At 45.8% G+C, this 22,176-nt stretch overlaps 1 protein-coding gene across 1 annotated transcript in view; it reads left to right on the top strand.

The window, feature by feature from the left end:
* Positions 1-22,176, top strand: part of LOC134958344 (ficolin-2-like) — a 74,754-nt gene that overhangs the window by 11,400 nt on the left and 41,178 nt on the right. Inside the window, exons 2-6 of the mRNA XM_063940889.1 lie at positions 1,857-1,970; positions 3,280-3,324; positions 4,904-4,939; positions 13,878-13,916; positions 20,465-20,592. Coding sequence (XP_063796959.1) covers positions 1,857-1,970; positions 3,280-3,324; positions 4,904-4,939; positions 13,878-13,916; positions 20,465-20,592 — 362 coding nt within the window. The remainder of the gene's footprint in view (positions 1-1,856; positions 1,971-3,279; positions 3,325-4,903; positions 4,940-13,877; positions 13,917-20,464; positions 20,593-22,176) is intronic.

The raw sequence follows: 22,176 nt of genomic DNA, 5'->3' as shown, positions 1-22,176 counted from the left end.
GTTGATAAAGAGATAGTAGTATACTCGTAACAATTAGGATGACACTATGACGGTATAAAGAATGAAAAAAAAAACCACGGTTAGGTGGTAGGTATATAATAATAAATAATACAATTCTGGTCGGACGGACTGCCTGCCGTGTGCCGACACAGAGGTAGCCACAGCCGTGAACTACCGCACTGTACACTGGATGATAAAGAGATAGTAGTATACTCGTAACAATTAGGATGACACTATGACGGTATAAAGAATGAAAAAAAAACCACGGTTAGGTGGTAGGTATATAATAATAAATAATACAATTCTGGTCGGACGGACTGCCTGCCGTGTGCCGACACAGAGGTAGCCACAGCCGTGAACTACCGCACTGTACACTGGTTGATAAAGAGATAGTAGTATACTCGTAACAATTAGGATGACACTATGACGGTATAAAGAATGAAAAAAAAACCACGGTTAGGTGGTAGGTATATAATAATAAATAATACAATTCTGGTCGGACGGACTGCCTGCCGTGTGCCGACACAGAGGTAGCCACAGCCGTGAACTACCGCACTGTACTGTGTCTGCTGCTAATATAGACTGGTTGATATTTAAAGAGATATTAGTAGTATACAACAATACTATACTGGTGGTCAGGCACTGGTCACCACTCCTGCAGCAAAAGTGTGCACTGTTAATTAATATAATTGTACTCCTGGCTCCTGCTAACAACCTGCAGTGCTCCCCAGTCTCCCCCACAATTAATTATAAGCTTTTAATTTATACATTGATGACTGTGCAGCACACTGGGCTGAGCTGAGTGCACACAGACTGAGTCACACTGTGTGACTGACTGTGCTGTGTATCGTTTTTTTTTTCAGGCAGAGAACGGATATAGCAGAGAGAAGTGAACGGATATATTATATTAAATAAAAGTTAACTAGCAACTGCACTGGTCACTGACTGTGGTAAACTAACTCTGTCTGCGACTCTGCACAATCTCTCTCTATCTAATCTATCTATCTCTATTCTAATGGAGAGGACGCCAGACACGTCCTCTCCCTATCAATCTCAATGCACGAGTGAAAATGGCGGCGACGCGCGGCTCCTTATATAGAATCCGAGTCTCGCGAGAATCCGACAGCGTCATGATGACGTTCGGGCGCGCTCGGGTTAACCGAGCAAGGCGGGAAGATCCGAGTCGCTCGGACCCGTGGAAAAAAAAGTGAAGTTCGTGCGGGTTCGGATTCAAAGAAACCGAACCCGCTCATCTCTAGTATTTTCTCATCATGGTCATTGTGTTGATTTTTTAAAGATAAAATCATTCCTTAGCCATTCCCAGCTACAGCACAGGTAGCTGTCTCAGGGTGCGAAACTTTTCCATCACACACATAAATGCATAGGAGCCAGTTTGGAGTTTTTTCCAGGCACTTAATAGGCACTGAGGAATTACTGTATGTAGTATGCAATATGCTGGACAGCTGATCAACATTTTGGCAACCTGAAGCAGCGTGGCCTGTTAAGAAAAAGGTACAAGGATCTGCCCCAAATGACCATAGTTTTTAAATGTAACTGCACAGAAAATTCTAATAAGAACTTTGGCAGGTTCAATGGTCAGGTTTTATATTTAAGCAGCTATCTTCTGATACCATTAATGCCATAAATTCACCCCAGAAATATAATACACAACAATCCAGCTATGCATATCCACCATATTGCATTAGACTGAAGAAGGTGAGGTGAGCTGTGTGGATGAATGCCCAGCAGGTATCCAGTGATGTTATCTTCAGAGAGGTGATTTGTCAGCAATGGCTGTCCTTGCTATCTGTCGCCCTACATATATTATACCTCTCCTCTATTATCTTGGCCTGCAGATGTAAAGCTTGTGGGGATTGGGGAATCTGATAAATTGGCCATTCTTCGAGGATGCCCTGGGCTGCCGGGAACTTCTGGACAAAAAGGAGAAACTGGTCCGTCTGGAGAAAAAGGTAAGTGGTCACTTATGTGCTACATACAGTTGCCTTTCCTGCAATGATGAATATGTAATATAAAATATGCTGAACTGGGATAACCAATCCAACAGATGAGATAAAAGTGAGTAACAATGGGGTATGTGTTATTGTATGAATGGCATCAATATTGTTGTTCAGTACTTTATTGAGGTTTGAAAAAATATGGATGTGATTGGAATGATATAGTGGCACAGCGGTTAGCACCATGGCACTATGTGTGTGGATTATGAATGTTCTCCCCAAAGCTGCAGGTGCATCCTATGGGTGTTCTGGTCTCCTCACTGCGTACAAAAACATACTCATAGACTAATATCGTTGTGGGAGAGAATTTACATAACTCCCAACTGTCACGATTTTAGCAGTTCAGTATCACTTTTCAGGCACTGTCCCGACTGGACAGTTGGGCCTAATTCAGACTTGATCGCTGTTGTGCGAAATCGCACAGCGTCCTATTATCTTATGACTGCGCATGTGTATGTACCGCAATGCGCAGGGGCAAGCCCAAACAGTGGCAAGGTGATTGAAAGGAAGCGGACATTGTTGGTGGTAACTGTCCATTTTTTGGGAGTGTCAGGAAAAATGCAGACGTGCCCAAGTGTTGTCAGGGAGGGTGTGTGATGTCAGCTCCGGCCCAATCAGCCTGTTTCTATCACACTGTAGGAGTAAGTCTTGGGATACGCACAGACTGGAAAAATCTTTGGATGGTGAGTGAGTTGTGAACGGATTTGCAGCTGTCTGGCATACACTTGCATTCGCACACTTGCACAGGGCGGGTTTTCACTCTCTATGGGAGGCAACTATCTGATCGCAGATCTCTGCAAATTTGCAGAGGAGCGATCAAGTTTGAATTAAGCCCAGTATACGGGGATGTTGGGAGTTTGGGATGTTGGCAAAATCTAAATAAAGGTTAATTATTATTATTATTATTATTATTATTATTATTATTATATAATCCTAGCCTGGGCCCGGGCCCTCCCGCAGCACCCCTACTTCCATACCCATGTAAACAGTTACTTGCTCTTTTTTGCTTTACTTCCACCTCAGAATCAGACCCACAATTCTGGAGGAAGTGAATTGTGCTTTCACTGTGGAAATTGCTAGATTGCAAGGGACCACGGTGCCTAGTTTATGTCAGCAAGGTTTCCTACTGCCCAGAACAGATTGTTCACTGAGCTACTGTAGTAGTGGCAAGGAATTATTATAGTTGCTCCCGGTCCTGGTAGCTGCTGCGCAAATGCAAATATTAAACATTAAAATTGACCATTAGCATTTTTATTCCTTTCAGGACCTAAAGGAGAACCTGGGAAAGCTGGACCTACAGGGCAGACAGGTTGGTTGTTTACATTATTTATCATTGATACCAGGGTCCAGGAATACCCACACTGTGCCCTCCTATCATACACAAAGATACTGACTGGTTTATCTATGCAGTTCCTGGACCAGTCTAATACCCAGAATGTATCATTACTAGAACTGATGCCCACATACATTTGTTCTGCATTCATTTCCTCCACCCAGAAAGTGGGAATTTCCAATACGCCAACCGTATCCAAGACTGAGTACCCATAATGTTGGATTGTCCTTCCATCCAAGTGTTTGTATTAGAAGTTTTGGCTCCAAATGGACAGGTGCCAACCCAAGCACAATAGGGAACCTTGCCATGTGCCATACAAAAACATGAACTGTTAGGGGTACTTGAGGACCGAGGTTGAGAACCACTGTATTAGTACATCCCACCCTATGTGTGATCATGCTAGACCTGTTCTGCATATACAGTTACACAGAATAGGTCCTGCTCATGTGCAGTCCATCAACCATTGGAGACAGTTGTGTTTGCGTCCTTCTCTGAACCAGGCCTACAGTGTGGTATCACCACCAGTGAATATGAAGTGCGCTGTAAATGTGAGCATGCCGCATGATGAGGATCTCATGTGTGGCCTGAGAACTGCTGGATAATTGAGCAAGAGCCACCGAATGGGGTTCGGTATATTTTGTTGCCATTCATCATTTCGACATTCATAATGTTGATATGAGAATGTAGACATGATTGTGATGTCGACATGCAGCATATCAACATGCTTGGCATATCAACAGTAACCACGTTGACATTACTCATGTCATCACGGATGGACTGTCGGCATGATTAGAATGTCCGTAAAACATTCCTGGTGGTCTGGCAGTGTCGTACCTGGTTCGGCAGGTGCTGTGGTTTCTGCGGTGTCTTCTGGGTCCCAGGGGTCAGCTGACTGTGGCTTTCAGCTGATTCAGTGGTGGTTCCATTGGTGAGTATTACTAACTGCTAAACCAAACCCTGATTGCCTATCACTAACCTCCCCTAACGTTTCCTAACCTTGACCCTCCCATTACGCAGCCTAACCTTAACCATCTGGTGTCGCAGCCTAATCAGAACTTTCAGCTTTCTGAGAATGTCGCAATTTCACATGTCAACATTTCAGAGGTCAACATCATGAATATGTCAACATTGTGCAGACATAATGGGTGAGATTCAAATGATATATCACGCCCAATTTCCTTTCTAAAATGATCTCCGTTATTGCGCATATTGCACCCATAGTGATCAGGTTTAACTGTGTAAAGGGTTGGGTGCCTCCCTACTCCGGGGTTAGCGAGCTGAAATAATGATACCATGCCCCTGAGGGCAGAAACAGAACGGGTGTGGAAAAGGGTGAAAAGAATTGAATCCCACCCATTGACTAATAACTCCCGACAGAATGCTATCTTCTAATGTACCCTTGTGACTCCAGCAAATACAAGGATTAGTAACTGAGCTAAATTTAATAAATAAATAAATGAAAAGCTCAGTTGGCGCTCCCTTATAAAGTATGCTATTGTATTGTAATGTATTTCCTTGTCTTGTCATTTCATTGCATGTATTTGGTTATCAACAGGAACAGCAGGTTCTCCAGGACTAATAGGACAAAAAGGTGAGTTATTATTTTATCATCCTGTAGCATCTTCTGTAACCTCTTCATGGTAGAGATGTGCGGCTGGCACTTTTCGTGTTTTGTGTTTTGGTTTTGGTTCTAATTACACTTTCGTGTTTTGGTTTTGGTTTTGGATCTGGATGATTTTTGAAAAAAACATAAAAACAGCTAAAATCACAGAATTTGGGGGTAATTTTGCTCCTACGGTATTATTATCCTCAATAACATTCATTTCCACTCATTTTCAGTCTATTCTGAACACCTCACACCTCACAATATTGTTTTTAGGCCTAAAAGTTGCACCGAGGTTGCTATATACCAAGCTAAGCGACACAAGTGTGCGGCACAAACACCTGGCCCATCTAGGAGTGGCACTGCAGTGTCAGACCGGATGGCTCTTTTCAAAAACTAGGCCCCAAACAGAACCTCATGCAAAGATGTAGAAGAGGTGCAATGAGGTAGCTGTATGACTAAGCCAAGCGACACAAACAATTGACCCATCTAGGAGTGGCACTGCAGTGGCCGACAGGAGGGCAGATACCAAAAAAAGGCCCCAAACAGCACATGATGCAAAGAAGAAAAAAAGGTGCACCGAGGTTGCTGTATGACTAAGCTAAGCGACACAACCACCTGATCCATCTAGTAGTGTCACGCAGTGGCTGAATGTCGAGAGTGGGCCGCAATTGTTCGGTCCTCTCGCAGCATCTCCAGCACGCTCCTGTCATTTTGAATAAATTCTGCAATTGGTGGACTTATACAGCAGTACCCCAGGACTAATACAGCAGTACCCCTGGACTCATACGGCAGTGACAGATAGGATGGAACTTTTCAAAAACTAGGCCCCAAACAGCACCTCAAGCAAAGATGTCGAAGAGGTGCAATGAGGTAGCTGTATGACTAAGCCAAGTGACACAAACAATTCCCACTGGAATTATACATCCAAATCACTGGAATTATACGTCCAAATCACTGGAATTAATTGGCAAAATCACTGTAATTAATATTTTTACGTCCAAATCACTGTAATTTTACTGCAAAATCACTGTAATTATACGTCCAAATCACTGGAATTAATTGGCAAAATCACTGGAATTAATAATTATACGTCCAAATCACTGGAATTATACTGCAAAATCACTGTAATTCTACGTCCAAATCACTGGAATTAATTGGCAAAATCACTGTAATTAATAATTATATGTCCAAATCACTGGAATTAAATAGCAAAATCTCGGTATCGCCTGCCTAGTGAAGTGGAATCTAGATGGGATTTGGTACCGGGGACACAATACCTCCATCAATTGTCTAAATCCCACTCCACTAATGGCGAATACCGGACGCACGTCTAACACCAACATAAGTGTCAAGACCTCAGTTATGAGGGCTTCCATCGTCATGTGAAGCTGAACCACTAGTCATGAACATAGGCCAGGGCCTCAGCCGTTCCTTGCCACTCTGTGTCGTAAATGGCATATTGGCAAGCTTACGTTTCTCCTCAGACCATTTCAATTTCTTTTTTTTTCTTTTTTTTACTGAACTTTGGCTTTTTGGATTTGACATGCCCTCTACTATCACAATGGGCATCGGCCTTGGCAGACGACGTTGATGGCATTTCATCGTCTATGTCATGGCTAGTGGCAGCAGCTTCAGCACTAGGAGGACGTGGTTCTTGATCTTTCCCTATTTTATCCTCCAAATGTTTGTTCTCCATTATTTTTCTGGAGTTATATAACACAATACGTGGCACAAGAGAGCGTACCCCTACACCTCACAGGGCAAACCCTGTAAAAATTATTTGGATTAAATATTAATAAGCCCTTTATTTGGAGTAAATAATATACAGCAGAGGACAGCACCACTGAATTTATATGGCAGCACCACTGGACTGGATTTAAACGGAATTATATGGTTTTTATATGGAATTATATGGCAGGATAACTGGAATTATATGGCAGTATCACGGGAATTATACAGCAATATCACAGGAATTATATGCCAGTATCACGGGAATTATACTCCAGTATTCCGAGAATTATATGGCAATATCACAGGAATTATACACCAGTATCACGGGAATTATATGGCAGTATCACAGGAATTATACGACAGTATTCCGAGAATTATATGGCAATATCACAGGTATTATACACCAGTATCATGGGAATTATACGCCAGTATTCCGAGAAGTATATGGCAATATCACAGGAATTATACGTCAATGTCACAGGAATTATATGCCAGTATCACGGGAATTATATGGCAGTATCAAAGGAATTATACACCAGTATTCCGAGAATTATACGACAATGTCACAGGAATTATACGCCAGTATTACGAGAATTATACGCAATATCAAAGGAATTATACGCCAGGATTCCGAGATTTATATGGCAATGTCACAGGAATTATACGCCAGTATTCCAAGAATTATACGGCAATATCACAGGAATTATACAGCAATATCATAGGAATTATACGCCAGTATTCTGAGAATTATACGGCAATATCACAGGAATTATACGCCAGTATCACGGGAATTATATGGTAATATCACTGGAATTATACGGCAATATCACAGGAATTATACGCCAGTTTCACAGGAATTATACGGCAATATCACGGGAATTATACGCCAGTATCACAGGAATTATATGACAGTGACACTGGATATGTGGCAGCAGAGGACACCACCACTGTGACTGGTCACTGGACTGATGCTGCACAAGACACTACCCCTGGTCTGATGCAAGACAACACAGCAAAACTGCAAGGGACTTATACAGCAGCCAGCAGCACTGGGGACATATAGCAGCAGAGGACACCAACGCTGTGACTGGCTGGACTGATGCAGCATAAGACACTGACTACACTGGACTAGACTGAGCAGGACAACACAGCACTAGACTCGCCACCCCACTTTCCCGCCCCCACACAGACACTGAGGACAGAGACACGTCCTCTCACTACACTCTCCGAGACTGGAGTGAAAATGGCCGCGACGTGCGGCTCCTTATATGGAATCCAAACCCTGCGAGAATCCGACAGCGGGATGATGACGTTTGCCTCGTTCGGGTTTCCGAGTCAAGCGGGAAAACCCGGGCCTGACTTGGAACCGGGCTCAGAGCGTGAAGTCTGGTAGGGTTCGGTTCTCAGAGGTCTATATATTTCTGCAGTTTCAGAAAAAAAGCTATTCCTAAATTCTTAGTGAATCAAGAATGCAATTATTAGTAACATAGCCATCAACATATAAATGATCTAATTAGGAACACATACTTAGTTTTGATGATATTCAGTGTTCTGATTTTTTTTATCCCTGTATTATGTTGCTATTTTTGAAGATGTTTTAGCTGCATTACTCTTCTTGATTAATAATAGCATCAGTGACACCTGCAGGTTTTAAGAGGTTAATTTACAAGATGAAAAAATATGGACACACAAAGCATAATGTACTCACATACGTAGGTACAGACACCCATTGAGAGCAGGGCCGGATCTGGGTAATGGGGGCGTGACCAAATCCGGGAGGCATGACCACACCCCTAATAACAGTTAATAAAGCGCGCTATGGGGGTGCCATCCACTGCAAAGGGAGACATTATTCCACTCAGCAGCACAGCTCAACAACTGACCCAGGCCCGCGGCACTGCGAGCTGCATAGGGGAACAATGTTCTTCTCACCAACTGACCCAAGCTTCCACCGGGCCTACAAGTCTGGGCTTAGGTAAACAGTGCCTATTCCCCCACCCCTCACGGCAACACTGATGATGACGTTTGCAAGGCTAAAGATGTTTTTTTAGCCATCTATCAAAAACACCCCTAAATGAGCCGTCTAAACTCTTTTAAGCCTGTTTTTGTGTATATTTATGAGCAGCACAGAAATGTATTACTGAGGGAAGCTTGTACGCAGGTCCATCCATCACAAGAAGTCAAATTTGGGTCTCAAGATATCGTCATCCTCTAGACACACTAAAGGGGGGTACACAAGGAGAGATCTGTGCTTAAATTCTAAGTGCTCTGACTAGATTGCTTAAAAGTTAAGCACGGATCTCTCCGTGTGTATGCTCCACAGCGATAGCGATGCACGGCCCTGCGCGTCGCTATCGCCGGTGCTAGATAGATCTAGCACATCGCTCATTTCACCACTGGGTGAAATTAGCCCACCCCCTCCCCCCTCGCTCAGCACTAGTGATGTACACCGGAAATTTTTCGGGTTTTGTGTTTTGGTTTTGGATTCGGTTCCGCGGCCGTGTTTTGGATTCGGACGCGTTTTGGCAAAACCTCCCTGAAATTTTTTTGTCGGATTCGGGTGTGTTTTGGATTCGGATGTTTTTTTTACAAAAAAAAACCTCAAAAACAGCTTAAATCATAGAATTTGGGGGTCATTTTGATCCCATAGTATTATTAACCTTAATAACCATAATTTCCACTCATTTTCAGTCTATTCTGCACACCTCACAATATTATTTTTAGTCCTAAAATTTGCACCGAGGTCGCTGGATGGCTAAGCTAAGCGACACAAGTGGCCGACACAAACACCTGGCCCATCTAGGAGTGACACTGCAGTGTCAGACAGGATGGCACTTCAAAAAAATTGTCCCCAAACAGCACATGATGCAAAGAAAAAAAGAAGCGCACCAAGGTCGCTGTGTGACTAAGCTAAGCGACACAAGTGGCCGACACAAACACCTGGCCCATCTAGGAGTGGCACTGCAGTGTCAGACAGGATGGCACTTCAAAAAAATTGTCCCCAAACAGCACATGATGCAAAGAAAAAAAGAGGCGCACCAAGGTCGCTGTGTGACTAAGCTAAGCGACACAAGTGGCCGACACAAACACCTGGCCCATCTAGGAGTGGCACTGCAGTGTCAGGCAGGATGGCACTTCAAAAAAATTGTCCCCAAACAGCACATGATGCAAAGAAAAAAAAAGAGGCGCACCAAGGTCGCTGTGTGACTAAGCTAAGCGACACAAGTGGCCGACACAAACACCTGGCCCATCTAGGAGTGGCACTGCAGTGTCAGACAGGATGGCACTTCAAAAAAATTGTCCCCAAACAGCACATGATGCAAAGAAAAAAAGAGGTGCACCAAGGTCGCTGTGTGACTAAGCTAAGCGACACAAGTGGCCGACACAAACACCTGGCCCATCTAGGAGTGGCACTGCAGTGTCAGACAGGATGGCACTTAAAAAAAAATTGTCCCCAAACAGCACATGATGCAAAGAAAAAAAGAGGCGCACCAAAGTCGCTGTGTGACTAAGCTAAGCGACACAAGTGGCCGACACAAACACCTGGCCCATCTAGGAGTGGCACTGCAGTGTCAGGCAGGATGGCACTTAAAAAAAATTGTCCCCAAACAGCACATGATGCAAAGAAAAAAAGAGGCGCACCAAGGTCGCTGTGTGACTAAGCTAAGCGACACAAGTGGCCGACACAAACACCTGGCCCATCTAGGAGTGGCACTGCAGTGTCAGACAGGATGGCACTTCAAAAAAATTGTCCCCAAACAGCACATGATGCAAAGAAAAAAAGAGGCGCACCAAGGTCGCTGTGTGACTAAGCTAAGCGACACAAGTGGCCAACACAAACACCTGGCCCATCTAGGAGTGGCACTGCAGTGTCAGACAGGATGGCTCTTCAAAAAAATTGTCCCCAAACAGCACATGATGCAAAGAAAAAAAGAGGCGCACCAAGGTCGCTGTGTGACTAAGCTAAGCGACACAAGTGGCCGACACAAACACCTGGCCCATCTAGGAGTGGCACTGCAGTGTCAGGCAGGATGGCTCTTCAAAAAAATTGTCCCCAAACAGCACATGATGCAAAGAAAAAAAGAGGCGCACCAAGGTCGCTGTGTGACTAAGCTAAGCGACACAAGTGGCCGACACAAACACCTGGCCCATCTAGGAGTGGCACTGCAGTGTCAGACAGGATGGCACTTCAAAATAATTGTCCCCAAACAGCACATGATGCAAAGAAAAAAAGAGGCGCACCAAGGTCGCTGTGTGACTAAGCTAAGCGACACAAGTGGCCGACACAAACACCTGGCCCATCTAGGAGTGGCACTGCAGTGTCAGACAGGATGGCACTTCAAAAAAATTGTCCCCAAACAGCACATGATGCAAAGAAAAAAAGAGGCGCACCAAGGTCGCTGTGTGACTAAGCTAAGCGACACAAGTGGCCGACACAAACACCTGGCCCATCTAGGAGTTGCACTGCAGTGCCAGACAGGATGGCACTTCAAAAAAATTGTCCCCAAACAGCACATGATGCAAAGAAAAAAAGAGGCGCACCAAGGTCGCTGTGTGACTAAGCTAAGCGACACAAGTGGCCGACACAAACACCTGGCCCATCTAGGAGTGGCACTGCAGTGTCAGGCAGGATGGCACTTCAAAAAAATTGTCCCCAAACAGCACATGATGCAAAGAAAAAAAAGAGGTGCACCAAGGTCGCTGTGTGACTAAGCTAAGCGACCCAAGTGGCCGACACAAACACCTGGCCCATCTAGGAGTGGCACTGCAGTTTTCTAGCGAGAGGATGAGTGCTTCCATCCTCATGTGAATCTGAACCACTAGCCATGAACATAGGCCAGGGCCTCAGCCGTTCCTTGCCGTAAATGGCATATTGGCAAGTTTACGCTTCTCATCAGACGCTTTCAATTTAGATTTTTGGGTCATTTTACTGAACTTTTGTTTTTTGGATTTTTCATGCTCTCTACTATGACATTGGGCATCGGCCTTGGCAGACGACGTTGATGGCATTTCATCGTCTCGGCCATGACTAGTGGCAGCAGCTTCAGCACGAGGTGGAAGTGGATCTTGATCTTTCCCTATTTTAACCTCCACATTTTTGTTCTCCATTTTTTAATGTGTGGAATTATATGCCAGTATCAATAGCAATGGCCTACTACTACATATACTGCGCACAACTGAAATGCATTACAGGTATGGATGGATAGTATACTTGACGACACAGAGGTAGGTAGAGCAGTGGCCTTCCGTACCGTACTGCTATATATACTGGTGGTCACTGTCAGCAAAACTCTGCACTGTACTCCTCCTATATAATATACTGGTGGTCCCCAGTCCCCACAATAAAGCAGTGTGAGCACAGATATATGCAGCACACTGAGCACAGATATGGAGTGTTTTTCAGGCAGACAACGTATACTGGTGGTCACTGGTCAGCAAAACTCTGCACGACACCCATAGAGTGGGAATAGAACCCGTGGCGACCGAGCCCGCAGCGTGGCGAGCGCAGCGAGCCCGCAAGGGGCTTGCTGCACTCGCCCCTCCCCGCCGGGATCCCGGCGTCGGTATGCTGCCGGGATCCCGGCGTCGGTAAGCTGACCAGCGGTCAGGAGACCGCCGGTCAGCCGTACTACACCCAATATACTGGTGGTCCCCAGTGCCCACAATAAAGCAGTGTGAGCACAGATATATGCAGCACACTGAGCACAGATATGGAGTGTTTTTTAGGCAGACAACGTATACTGGTGGTCACTGTCAGCAAAACTCTGCACTGTACTCCTCCTATATAATACAGCTGCTCCCCAGTCTCCACAATTAAGCAGTGTGAGCACAGATATATGCAGCACACTGAGCACAGATATGGAGTGTTTTTCAGGCAGACAACGTATACTGGTGGTCACTGGTCAGCAAAACTCTGCACTGTACTCCTCCTATATAATACAGCTGCTCCCCAGTCCCCACAATTAAGCAATAAGCACAAATATTATTAATAAACGGAGAGGACGCCAGCCACGTCCTCTCCCTAACATTTACAATGCACGAGTGAAAATGGCGGCGACGCGCGGCTGCTTATATAGAATCCAAACCTCGCGAGAATCCGACAGCGGGATGATGACTTTCGGGCGCGCTCGGGTTAACCGAGCCATACGGGAGAATCCAAGTATGCCTCGGACCCGTGTAAAATGGGTGAAGTTCGGGGGTGTTCGGTTTCCGAGGAACCGAACCCACTCATCACTACTCAGCACACATGGCTCTGTATGCTGAGCGGGGGAGACATGTGTGCTGAGCGTTCGTGCTAGATCAATCATCACGCATCTCTGGGAAAATCTCCCTGTGTGTATGGGCCTTAAGGGGTACAGTATTTATCAAAGCGTGGAGAACGATAAAGTGAAGAGAGATAAAGGATTATCCAATCAGCTTCCTAACATTCGTTTTACAAGCTGTGTTTGAAAAATTAATGACAGGAGCTGATTGATAATTGCTTTATCTCTCTCCACATTATCACTTTCCATGCGTTGATGAATGCCCCAGTTATGTGTTTTATGCCCCTTTCACAAAGAGCAAAGAAATTGAGTTATTGCCGGGGCAGGCCAGCTCTACTCGGGCCCAGGTTCTATGTGAAAGGGTTGACCTGGGTCTGACCAGGATTATTCTCTGAGTCCTACCTGGGTCGGCCGCAGTGTGAAAGGCAGACCCAGGTCACTGATGACCCATGTCATGCCTAAAAGGCTGCAGATTTGCTGGCTTAGTAGCACATAGAGATGACATCATCTCCAAGTGCCCTGTGTGAGTTGTGACAACCCGGATCCTGATAGCGGTGTGAATGGGGTAAGTATACCTGAAGCCCGGGTTCAGACCGATGTTCAGTAGCCTGGATGGGAAACAGGCCGGATCCGGGGGTTCAGTGTGAAAGGGGTATAATTGTGCGAGTGAGCGCAGCTGCGCAAGTATAGAGCATGTCATTGAAATTAGAGAAGAAAACATCTGTGGTGCATATTTGTAAATTACCCTTACTGCCTCTTATTTGCGAGTAAATCTTCATTTCAATAGCAGTATCCAAAAGTACAAAGTCACTGACAAGTCACTTCAAACAGAGTAGTGTCTTATATTTTGTGCATTGTCAGAAAGTTCATACATAGCATTCCACTATAGCCCTGTGCCTGCCCTATTCATTACTGTCTTTCCCCTTTAGGAGAGAAGGGGGATGCAGGCTCCACAGAACCAATTTATGGTAAGTGAAAGTCTTAAACTGGGACATCATTTTATTATATAAGCAAAGTACAAAGGCTAAGGTAAAAGTGACATAGGGCTGCCAAACGTTCCATGTGAACCTGCACAGATCAGGCATTGCGTAATTTGATTGTTGCTGTCAACTTTTTCTGGCTCTTGTACTTTGGGTGTCATTCACATCTGATCGCTGCTGTGCGTTATCACACAGCGGGTGTTCAGGTACTAACTGCACATGCGTGTGCACCGCAATGCGCACGCACGTCGGCCATCAAAATGGGTATTGCTGGTCAGCGATGGGATGGTGCGAAAAACTAGAGATGAGCGCCGGAAATTTTTCGGGTTTTGGTTTTGGGTTCGGTTCCGCGGCCGTGTTTTGGGTTCGACCGCGTTTTGGCAAAACCTCACCGAATTTTTTTTGTCGGATTCGGGTGTGTTTTGGATTCGGGTGTTTTTTTCCAAAAAACCTAAAAAACAGCTTAAATCATAGAATTTGGCGGTCATTTTGATCCCAAAGTATTATTAACCTCAAAAACCATAATTTCCACTCATTTTCAGTCTATTCTGAATACCTCACACCTCACAATATTATTTTTAGTCCTAAAATTTGCACCGAGGTCGCTGTGTGAGTAAGATAAGCGACCCTAGTGGCCGACACAAACACCGGGCCCATCTAGGAGTGGCACTGCAGTGTCACGCAGGATGGCCCTTCCAAAAAACCCTCCCCAAACAGCACATGACGCAAAGAAAAAAAGAGGCGCAATGAGGTAGCTGTGTGAGTAAGATTAGCGACCCTAGTGGCCGACACAAACACCGGGCCCATCTAGGAGTGGCACTGCAGTGTCACGCAGGATGTCCCTTCCAAAAAACCCTCCCCAAACAGCACATGACGCAAAGAAAAAAAGAGGCGCAATGAGGTAGCTGTGTGAGTAAGATAAGCGACCCTAGTGGCCGACACAAACACCGGGCCCATCTAGGAGTGGCACTGCAGTGTCACGCAGGATGTCCCTTCCAAAAAACCCTCCCCAAACAGCACATGACGCAAAGAAAAAGAAAAGAAAAAAGAGGTGCAAGATGGAATTGTCCTTGGGCCCTCCCACCCACCCTTATGTTGTATAAACAAAACAGGACATGCACACTTTAACCAACCCATCATTTCAGTGACAGGGTCTGCCACACGACTGTGACTGATATGACGGGTTGGTTTGGACCCCCCCCAAAAAAGAAGCAATTAATCTCTCCTTGCACAAACTGGCTCTACAGAGGCAAGATGTCCACCTCATCATCACCCTCCGATATATCACCGTGTACATCCCCCTCCTCACAGATTATCAATTCGTCCCCACTGGAATCCACCATCTCAGCTCCCTGTGTACTTTGTGGAGGCAATTGCTGCTGGTCAATGTCTCCGCGGAGGAATTGATTATAATTCATTTTAATGAACATCATCTTCTCCACATTTTCTGGATGTAACCTCGTACGCCGATTGCTGACAAGGTGAGCGGCGGCACTAAACACTCTTTCGGAGTACACACTTGTGGGAGGGCAACTTAGGTAGAATAAAGCCAGTTTGTGCAAGGGCCTCCAAATTGCCTCTTTTTCCTGCCAGTATAAGTACGGACTGTGTGACGTGCCTACTTGGATGCGGTCACTCATATAATCCTCCACCATTCTATCAATGTTGAGAGAATCATATGCAGTGACAGTAGACGACATGTCCGTAATCGTTGTCAGGTCCTTCAGTCCGGACCAGATGTCAGCATCAGCAGTCGCTCCAGACTGCCCTGCATCACCGCCAGCGGGTGGGCTCGGAATTCTGAGCCTTTTCCTCGCACCCCCAGTTGCGGGAGAATGTGAAGGAGGAGATGTTGACAGGTCGCGTTCCGCTTGACTTGACAATTTTGTCACCAGCAGGTCTTTCAACCCCAGCAGACTTGTGTCTGCCAGAAAGAGAGATCCAAGGTAGGCTTTAAATCTAGGATCGAGCACGGTGGCCAAAATGTAGTGCTCTGATTTCAACAGATTGACCACCCGTGAATCCTTGTTAAGCGAATTAAGGGCTCCATCCACAAGTCCCACATGCCTAGCGGAATCGCTCCGTGTTAGCTCCTCCTTCAATGTCTCCAGCTTCTTCTGCAAAAGCCTGATGAGGGGAATGACCTGACTCAGGCTGGCAGTGTCTGAACTGACTTCACGTGTGGCAAGTTCAAAGGGCATCAGAACCTTGCACAACGTTGAAATCATTCTCCACTGCGCTTGAGACAGGTGCATTCCACCTACTATATCGTGCTCAATTGTATAGGCTTGAATGGCCTTTTGCTGCTCCTCCAACCTCTGAAGCATATAGAGGGTTGAATTCCACCTCGTTACCACTTCTTGCTTCAGATGATGGCAGGGCAGGTTCAGTAGTTTTTGGTGGTGCTCCAGTCTTCTGTACGTGGTGCCTGTACGCCGAAAGTGTCCCGCAATTCTTCTGGCCACCGACAGCATCTCTTGCACGCCCCTGTCGTTTTTTTTAAAATTCTGCACCACCAAATTCAAGGTATGTGCAAAACATGGGACGTGCTGGAATTTGCCCATATTTAATGCACACACAATATTGCTGGCGTTGTCCGATGCCACAAATCCACAGGAGAGTCCAATTGGGGTAAGCCATTCCGCGATGATCTTCCTCAGTTGCCGTAAGAGGTTTTCAGCTGTGTGCGTATTCTGGAAAGCGGTGATACAAAGCGTAGCCTGCCTAGGAAAGAGTTGGCGTTTGCGAGATGCTGCTACTGGTGCCGCCGCTGCTGTTCTTGCGGCGGGAGTCCATACATCTACCCAGTGGGCTGTCACAGTCATATAGTCCTGACCCTGCCCTGCTCCACTTGTCCACATGTCCGTGGTTAAGTGGACATTGGGTACAACTGCATTTTTTAGGACACTGGTGAGTCTTTTTCTGACGTCCGTGTACATTCTCGGTATCGCCTGCCTAGAGAAGTGGAACCTAGATGGTATTTGGTAACGGGGGCACACTGCCTCAATAAATTGTCTAGTTCCCTGTGAACTAACGGCGGATACCGGACGCACGTCTAACACCAACATAGTTGTCAAGGCCTCAGTTATCCGCTTTGCAGCAGGATGACTGCTGTGATATTTCATCTTCCTCGCAAAGGACTGTTGAACAGTCAATTGCTTACTGGAAGTAGTACAAGTGGGCTTACGACTTCCCCTCTGGGATGACCATCGACTCCCAGCAGCAACAACAGCAGCGCCAGCAGCAGTAGGCGTTACACGCAAGGATGCATCGGAGGAATCCCAGGCAGGAGAGGACTCGTCAGAATTGCCAGTGACATTGCCTGCAGGTCTATTGGCATTCCTGGGGAAGGAGGAAATTGACACTGAGGGAGTTGGTGGGGTGGTTTGCGTGAGCTTGGTTACAAGAGGAAGGGATTTACTGGTCAGTGGACTGCTTCCGCTGTCACCCAAAGTTTTTGAACTTGTCACTGACTTATTATGAATGCGCTGCAGGTGACGTATAAGGGAGGATGTTCCGAGGTGGTTAACGTCCTTACCCCTACTTATTACAGCTTGACAAAGGGAACACACGGCTTGACACCTGTTGTCCGCATTTCTGGTGAAATACTTCCACACCGAAGAGCTGATTTTTTTTGTATTTTCACCAGGCATGTCAACGGCCATATTCCTACCACGGACAACAGGTGTCTCCCCGGGTGCCTGACTTAAACAAACCACCTCACCATCAGAATCCTCCTGGTCAATTTCCTCCCCAGCGCCAGCAACACCCATATCCTCCTCATCCTGGTGTACTTCAACACTGACATCTTCAATCTGACTATCAGGAACTGAACTGCGGGTGCTCCTTCCATCACTTGCAGGGGGCGTGCAAATGGTGGAAGGCGCATGCTCTTCACGTCCAGTGTTGGGAAGGTCAGGCATCGCAACCGACACAATTGGAGTCGGGCTCTCCTTGTGGATTTGGGATTTCGAAGAACGCACAGTTCTTTGCGGTGCTACTGCTTTTGCCAGCTTTAGTCTTTTCATTTTTCTAGCGAGAGGCTGAGTGCTTCCATCCTCATGTGAAGCTGAACCACTAGCCATGAACATAGGCCAGGGCCTCAGCCGTTCCTTGCCACTCCGTGTGGTAAATGGCATATTGGCAAGTTTACGCTTCTCCTCCGACAATTTTATTTTAGGTTTTGGAGTCCTTTTTTTACTGATATTTGGTGTTTTGGATTTGACATGCTCTGTACTATGACATTGGGCATCGGCCTTGGCAGACGACGTTGCTGGCATTTCATCGTCTCGGCCATGACTAGTGGCAGCAGCTTCAGCACGAGGTGGAAGTGGATCTTGATCTTTCCCTAATTTTGGAACCTCAACATTTTTGTTCTCCATATTTTAATAGGCACAACTAAAAGGCACCTCAGGTAAACAATGGAGATGGATGGATTGGATACTAGTATACAATTATGGACGGGCTGCCGAGTGCCGACACAGAGGTAGCCACAGCCGTGAACTACCGCACTGTACTGTGTCTGCTGCTAATATATAGACTGGTTGATAAAGAGATAGTATACTCGTAACTAGTATGTATGTATAAAGAAAGAAAAAAAAACCACGGTTAGGTGGTATATACAATTATGGACGGGCTGCCGAGTGCCGACACAGAGGTAGCCACAGCCGTGAACTACCGCACTGTACTGTGTCTGCTGCTAATATATAGACTGGTTGATAAAGAGATAGTATACTCGTAACTAGTATGTATGAATAAAGAAAGAAAAAAAAACCACGGTTAGGTGGTATATACAATTATGGACGGGCTGCCGAGTGCCGACACAGAGGTAGCCACAGCCGTGAACTACCGCACTGTACTGTGTCTGCTGCTAATATAGACTGGTTGATAAAGAGATAGTATACTCGTAACTAGTATGTATGTATAAAGAAAGAAAAAAAAACCACGGTTAGGTGGTATATACAATTATGGACGGGCTGCCGAGTGCCGACACAGAGGTAGCCACAGCCGTGAACTACCGCACTGTACTGTGTCTGCTGCTAATATATAGACTGGTTGATAAAGATATAGTATACTCGTAACTAGTATGTATGTATAAAGAAAGAAAAAAAAACCACGGTTAGGTGGTATATACAATTATGGACGGGCTGCCGAGTGCCGACACAGAGGTAGCCACAGCCGTGAACTACCGCACTGTACTGTGTCTGCTGCTAATATATAGACTGGTTGATAAAGAGATAGTATACTCGTAACTAGTATGTATGTATAAAGAAAGAAAAAAAAACCACGGTTAGGTGGTATATACAATTATGGACGGGCTGCCGAGTGCCGACACAGAGGTAGCCACAGCCGTGAACTACCGCACTGTACTGTGTCTGCTGCTAATATAGACTGGTTGATAAAGAGATAGTATACTACTAATATTATATATACTGGTGGTCAGGTCACTGGTCACTAGTCACACTGGCAGTGGCACTCCTGCAGCAAAAGTGTGCACTGTTTAATTTTAATATAATATTATGTACTCCTGGCTCCTGCTATAACCTATAACTGGCACTGCAGTGCTCCCCAGTCTCCCCCACAATTATAAGCTGTGTGAGCTGAGCACAGTCAGATATATATATATACATTGATGCAGCACACTGGGCTGAGCAGTGCACACAGATATGGTATGTGACTGAGTCACTGTGTGTATCGTTTTTTTCAGGCAGAGAACGGATATATTAAATAAAACAAACAACTGCACTGTCTGGTGGTCACTGTGGTCGTCAGTCACTAAACTCTGCACTCTCTTCTACAGTATCACAGCCTCAGGTCAATCTCTCTCTCTCTCTCTCAACCCTAATCTAAATGGAGAGGACGCCAGCCACGTCCTCTCCCTATCAATCTCAATGCACGTGTGAAAATGGCGGCGACGCGCGGCTCCTTATATAGAATCCGAGTCTCGCGATAGAATCCGAGCCTTGCGAGAATCCGACAGCGTCATGATGACGTTCGGGCGCGCTCGGGTTAACCGAGCAAGGCGGGAAGATCCGAGTCGCTCGGACCCGTGAAAAAAAACATGAAGTTCGTGCGGGTTCGGATTCAGAGAAATCGAACCCGCTCATCTCTACGAAAAACCCGATCACACGTGCGTTCGCAAGGTGATTGACAGGAAGAGGCCATCTGTGGGTGGTTACTGACCGTTTACTGGGAGTGTCTGGAAAAACACAGGCGTGCCCAAGCGTTTTCAGGGAGGGTGTCTGACGTCAGCTCCGGCCCCGATCAGCCTCTTCTCATTGCACTGCAGGAGTAAGTCCTGGGCTGCGCACACACTGCACACAGTGGATTTTAGCAGCTCGGCGTACACATAAAATCGCACACTTGCACGGCAAATTTACACTCCCCCTGGAGGAGCGACTATCTGATCGCAGGACAGCAAAATTAGCATCCCAGTAATCAGATCTGAATGACACCCTTTGTACGATCATCCTGTCTGGTTTCCCCAAATCTGACATTAGTCATGTCTGCTTGCCACTTACTGTACTCTCTTCTAGCTGCTCGCAACTGCAAGGAGCTGCGGAACCTGGGCTCTGTCCTCAGCGGGTGGTACAAAATATATCCGGATGGTATAAAGCCTCTTACAGTCTTGTGCGACATGGACACAGATGGTGGAGGATGGATTGTAAGTGAGAACAGACCAATAACCCTGTGTAATGGAAACATTCACAAGTCCCCTGCAAAACCAGTATATACAAAAACAGTATTTCATTAATACAGTATATGTACAGTAATACTTACATGTTACAGTCACCTGCTATCACTATCTAATCTCCTTTTCTCCTAAACACATTGGGACATTTATGAAAACTATTCCAAACATACAGGTGAGGGCTGTCATCAGAACTTGTGTGGCCCGTCTTTGCCAAAATAGGCAGAGCCCTCCTGAGGGTGGGGCTGTGGACACACATATCACACACACATACTCGAACCACCTTCTTCTCACACACATAAACCCAGCCTTGTCACAGCCACCTCCTCCCCACACACATATACCCCGACCACCTACCTCTCACACATATATGTTCCTGTCCCAGCCACCTATATACCATAACCCTGCCTCAGCCACCTTAGAAGGATACATAAATTCCCTCATGGCAGCTCCACCTCACGCATACGCACACACGCACTCACACATACCCCAACCACCTTCCTCTCGCACACATATACCCAGCCCTGCCCTAGCCACCTCCTTCTGACACATACATACTCTGGCCATGTCCCATCCACCTACTTCTCACACAATTATACCCCAGCCACCTCCCTCTCACACATATAGATACTTTTGTCCTGCCTCATCGTTGTCAGCAGGAGTTTCCCAGTGTGCTACTTGGTCTGCCAAGATCCTGCAGACATAGGAGAATATTCAATAGCAGCTGGATCAGCGGGCCATTTCCACCCGTTTCCCCCTCCCTTTCGACCATTCATTTCTGCCCTCTCTTATGGGCGGAAATGAATGGTATGAAAATGTCCCCTCGTCGACATCGCCGCTGTCAAAAAACACATTGATGAGCAGAGATTCCGCTCATCCATGTGTTTTTCAACTTGTTGGAATTTCCGACAGGGCGGAAAACCGGCACTTCAATTGAATATTGAAGTGTCGGAAAGTTCCGATCGTCGGCGGAAAGTGCCAGCTTTCCGCCCTGTCGGAATTTCCGACTTCAATTGAATACTGACATAATGTTGTTTTCTCTCTAACTTATATTAAATGTGATGCTTCCTTGTGTTCCTATGTATTTGGTAGTCCATATTGTCTTTTTTTTTGTCTCCTCCATGGCAACGGTCATTTTGTTGAGGACATTAATCTATACAAATATCCTCATTCGCAGCTGTGAGCCCTCTTTCTGTCTGAGCCCGGTAGTGCAGTCCCAACAGTCCCCCCCGATGTTGGCACTGATACCATTTAAGAAAAGATGGTGTTTGCTTATACTAACCAATGAGATATTTGCTTTCATTTTATATACTGTACTAGAAAAATAACATGTAGGAACTAGTCATTTCTGGGGCCCCTAATAAAATATTGTAAGAGCCCCCATATATATACACATGTGGATTTAACAGGGAAGGCATGACCCCTTCAACTTGGGGCCATACAACACCTGCAAGTCCTGGACCATTAGTAGTTAAGCTTTTGTCAATGTTTATACTTATGAAAATGGGTCGGATTAAGGGCCACATTGGCCTGGAGCTGAAATTGTTGAAAGGCCTA

Source organism: Pseudophryne corroboree, chromosome 9 (assembly GCF_028390025.1).
Source record: "Pseudophryne corroboree isolate aPseCor3 chromosome 9, aPseCor3.hap2, whole genome shotgun sequence".
NCBI lineage: Eukaryota > Metazoa > Chordata > Amphibia > Anura > Myobatrachidae > Pseudophryne > Pseudophryne corroboree.
Note: the sequence above shows the minus strand (reverse complement) of the source record. Positions and strands in the feature narration are given on the sequence as shown.